A 3827-nucleotide genomic window follows, 5' to 3' on the forward strand; every position below is an offset into this window, starting at 1 on the left:
AAATATATTATATTATAAATAGTGAACAGTGGGTCCGCATGTGAAAATAAAAACACGGGGAATGTTTCGCAACTTCAAGAGGTGATGTTTTGTTTTATCATGAATTAGACCATTTCATAGATAAATGTTTTTACCATGGATTTAATTTGTATTTGCATTATACACCAAACAAACGTATGAAGGCAATTTTCATGTGAAAATATTTTTCGAAAAACGTTTACACACGAACCAAAAAGCAGATTTTATCCTAGTTTGTTGTGTATTTCTCAAAAAATTTGTCTTGACTCTTGAGATATGAATTAGCTGTTAATATTTTGCCCATTTTATTCCACAACAAGGCTTCCTCTAACATAGAGAGCGCCTTATTCATGATCCTGTGACCAAGTAGTCAGTAAGGAATATGCTTTCTCCTCTAAACCGAACGAGTGAGACAAGGAGCCTAAGTTATTGAGACGGCAGCGCTAGTATTTTATAAGGACATTACAAGGCACAAGCGAAGATTAAATTTGTTAAAGGCCAATGAGAAAGGACAAAGCATACATTTCTTTTATAAGTTTCATTAAGAAGCCCCCTTTGAAGGAGGAGATCAAACCTAGGCTGTCTCAAATTGCTCATTTTAGGGGTGAGAGGTGGTCATCTCCAACGATTAAATGTCTACGCTGAGGTAATATTTGGTTTTCTTTCCTTCTTTCTTGAGATTGTTTTGTGGACGGTGGAGGTAGATCCTCATCCAATCAGTTTCTTTTTTTTTTGTTTAGGTCTTTGTCTTGTGATATTCCTCTCATGATATATTGGGGGTAAGGGTCCCAATGGGCTGGGCCAGGGCTAGCTTGGGCTTATTAGGGCTAGTCCGAACAAAGCCAAAAACAAATGAAAAAATAATAAAAGAAAAATTGGTAAGATAGTCTCATTTCAGCATGTGTATAGAGAACGGTAGTAGATGATTTGGCTAAAAAAGAGGCTCAATTTGTTGAAATTGGTAGTTGTTGAAGAATTTATTTTTTTTACTTTTCTTTTTTATGTAAGTCTATAACATCTTTTAGTGATTAATGAAGTTATTGTACTCTTGTCAAAAAAAAAAAAAGAATAAAATAAATAAAAGACCAAGTTGGGCCAAACTGGGTTGAAGGTGGCCCTAGCCTAGCCCTCGGGCCATATTTTGTGGTCCTGGCCCAAGCCCTAAGGACGGACCTCCCACCCCATTAGTCTAGAGATACGTGATTGTGATCTCTTCGAATATTTCAGATTTATTGCTTCTTCATTTTGGAGCTGCATCTCAAACCTGCATCTTGCTTACATTAATTTTTTAAAGGAAAGTATAGAATGATACTATTTACCTTTGATACAAGATGGTCACATTAATCTTGACCCTTGGATGTGAAATTGGTTGGCTGCAATTATTCCATTGATCAAGCTCAAACTTCAAAAGAAATTTTTTCAAACTCTGTTACACATCCAAGATATCAAATTTTATATCAAATGGTTGTAAGGAATTGTAATCACCTTGTATCAAAGATAAATGGTTTCATTGTATACAATCCTTTTTCTTAAAAATAAACTAGGGTCGAACCCACATGCTCAAGGTTGCAACTTGCAACAAGAAGCACCATCTTCCAAATAGTGCCATGGCCTAGAGTTCATGCTTTAGATCTTACATACCATATACTAAACATTTCCTTCACTTGTTTCTCATCAGGCTGGGTGCCAAGGTAACCATAATCACAGGTGCTGCCAGCGGCATCAGTGAGGCTGCTGCAAGGCTATTTGTAAAAAACGGAGCCCGTGTTGTAAGTGTTGTAATTGCCGACGTCCAAGACAAGCTCGGTCACGATGTAGTATCCTCCATAGGTGAAAACCACTCTAGTTACAGACATTGTGATGTGACAGATGAGAACCAAGTGAAAGAAACTATAGATTTCACTTTGTCTAAATATGGTGGCCTGGACATAATGTTTAGTAATGCCGGGTTCCTCGGCCAGATCATGAGCATCATGGACATGGACATGGGTGAGCTAGATACAATAATGGCCATCAATCTAAGGGGGGCAGCCTCCACGATGAAGCATGCATCTCGAGCAATGGTTGAGAGGGGTGTTCGTGGCTCGATTATATGCACCACTAGTGTGTCGGATTCTTTAGGAGGCCTTGCTCCTCACTCATACACAGCATCGAAGCATGCATTGTTGGGGCTCGTGCGCTCAGCCTCGAGTGAGCTCGGAAAACATGGTATTAGGGTAAATTGTGTTTCCCCTTATGGGGTGGCCACTTCCTTGGCTTGTGGCCTTACTGGTGTGAGTTCTGATGAGATGGAAGCAATGACTAGTGCTGTATCCAACCTGAAGGGGATCATCCTTAAGCCTAGGCACATTGCTGAAGCGGCTATTTTCCTTGCATCGGATGAGTCAGCTCTTGTCAGTGGGCATAATTTGGTTGTTGATGGGGGATTTTCTGTTGTAAATCATAGTTTTCCTCTATTTAGGTGATTTTTTTTTTGGCAAATCAACGGGGAGAGGGCTTTGACCCTTGGTAAGAATTGAGCCTAGGACGTAGCGTTTCAAATCGTCAAATACTAACCAATTAAACCCGAGCTCTTTTCCTTATATATAGGTAAATTAACTCGTTATTGTTTGGCCTCTTTTTTCTTTTCTTTTTTCTCCTCCCTTCTTCTTTGTTTGTGATGTTAAGAGGGGGTCTGGGAAAGGAATCTTCTTCGTAGTTTGGTGAGGATGAATGGACCCATTTTACCCACCAATGTTATTTGTAGTATTTATTTTATATAAGATATCAACTTTATATATTGTAGAAGTGATGCATATCTCAAAAACAGATTGGAGAAGGTCATTTTGATATTAAAAAACTCTTCAATTGATTATCTTGATCTCAAAATGTAAAGATATGGGGAAAAAAAAAAAAAGAAGAAGAAAAAGATTTCACATCTTAAAAATGGAGCATCTTGAAACATATTATTCAGGCTGCCCATTTTCGAGATTTCTAGATATTTATAGATCTTTCTAATTTACGCCATTTTTGGAGTTTTAAATTTCATTATTAGGGAAAAAAAAGATTTTCAAATTATCATAGGACTTCCTAGCATCGTATTTACATGAAGGGTTTGGGGATGCGCCTTTCATTAATGGGTGTGGTTCCTATAAAGTTGCAACGTTAAACAATCCAATTAAGGTGCACATCCAAATTGTATCATAACATGTAATTTTGGTGTAAAAAATTCTTAGGATTATCTAAAAATCTATTTTGGTATCTAATTATAAAATTTTAAACTCCAAAAATAGTTAAAATCAAGTCGATTTATAAACATATGAAAATCTTGAAAATGGACAGCGTTGATAATGTGTTACGAGTTGTACTATTTTTGGAACTCAAATTTTTTTTTTTTTCATTTTGATGCATCAATTAGAGGGTTTTTAAGCTTAAAACAACTTCTTCTTATGGATTTTTGAAGTGCATTTTTAATTCCACATTTTAAGGTTACAACCTCATATAAACTTTTTCCTTCATTAATTGTTTATGGTGGGCACTTTATCTCAACCGTACCCTTATGTTTTTAGCCAAAAAAATTTATTGTCTTTGTGGAAGCAGTTGGATTCATATCCTCCTTCGAGTAAAACCGTAAGAGCAATGATTTCATGCAACCGTTGTATAGTAATATGATGCAACAACATTAAAAAACCATCTTATAGCCATTTGTTTGCTCCAAATTTTGAAATATACAATCTTTTCATTCTAATGAACAATCACAAAAAAATAAAAAGTTGAAAACAATACCTAGAAAATATTTTTTTAGCCCAATTAACATAGGCCGTTCATTT

General features: G+C 36.2%; 1 protein-coding gene across 1 annotated transcript; it reads left to right on the plus strand.

The window, feature by feature from the left end:
• The first annotated feature begins 338 nt into the window (after nt 1-338).
• On the plus strand, nt 339-2602 carry LOC18431380 (short-chain dehydrogenase reductase 3b). The gene is made up of 2 exons (XM_011624069.3): nt 339-664; nt 1697-2602. The coding sequence occupies exons 1-2, from the start codon at nt 651-653 to the stop codon at nt 2481-2483; spliced, it is 801 nt and encodes a 266-aa protein (XP_011622371.1). The 5' UTR covers nt 339-650; the 3' UTR covers nt 2484-2602.
• Nucleotides 2603-3827: the final 1225 nt, after the last annotated feature.

This window comes from Amborella trichopoda, chromosome 2 (genome assembly GCF_054954075.1).
Source record: "Amborella trichopoda isolate Santa Cruz 75 chromosome 2, AtrichopodaSantaCruz75HAP2 v2.0, whole genome shotgun sequence".
Classification (NCBI taxonomy): domain Eukaryota; kingdom Viridiplantae; phylum Streptophyta; class Magnoliopsida; order Amborellales; family Amborellaceae; genus Amborella; species Amborella trichopoda.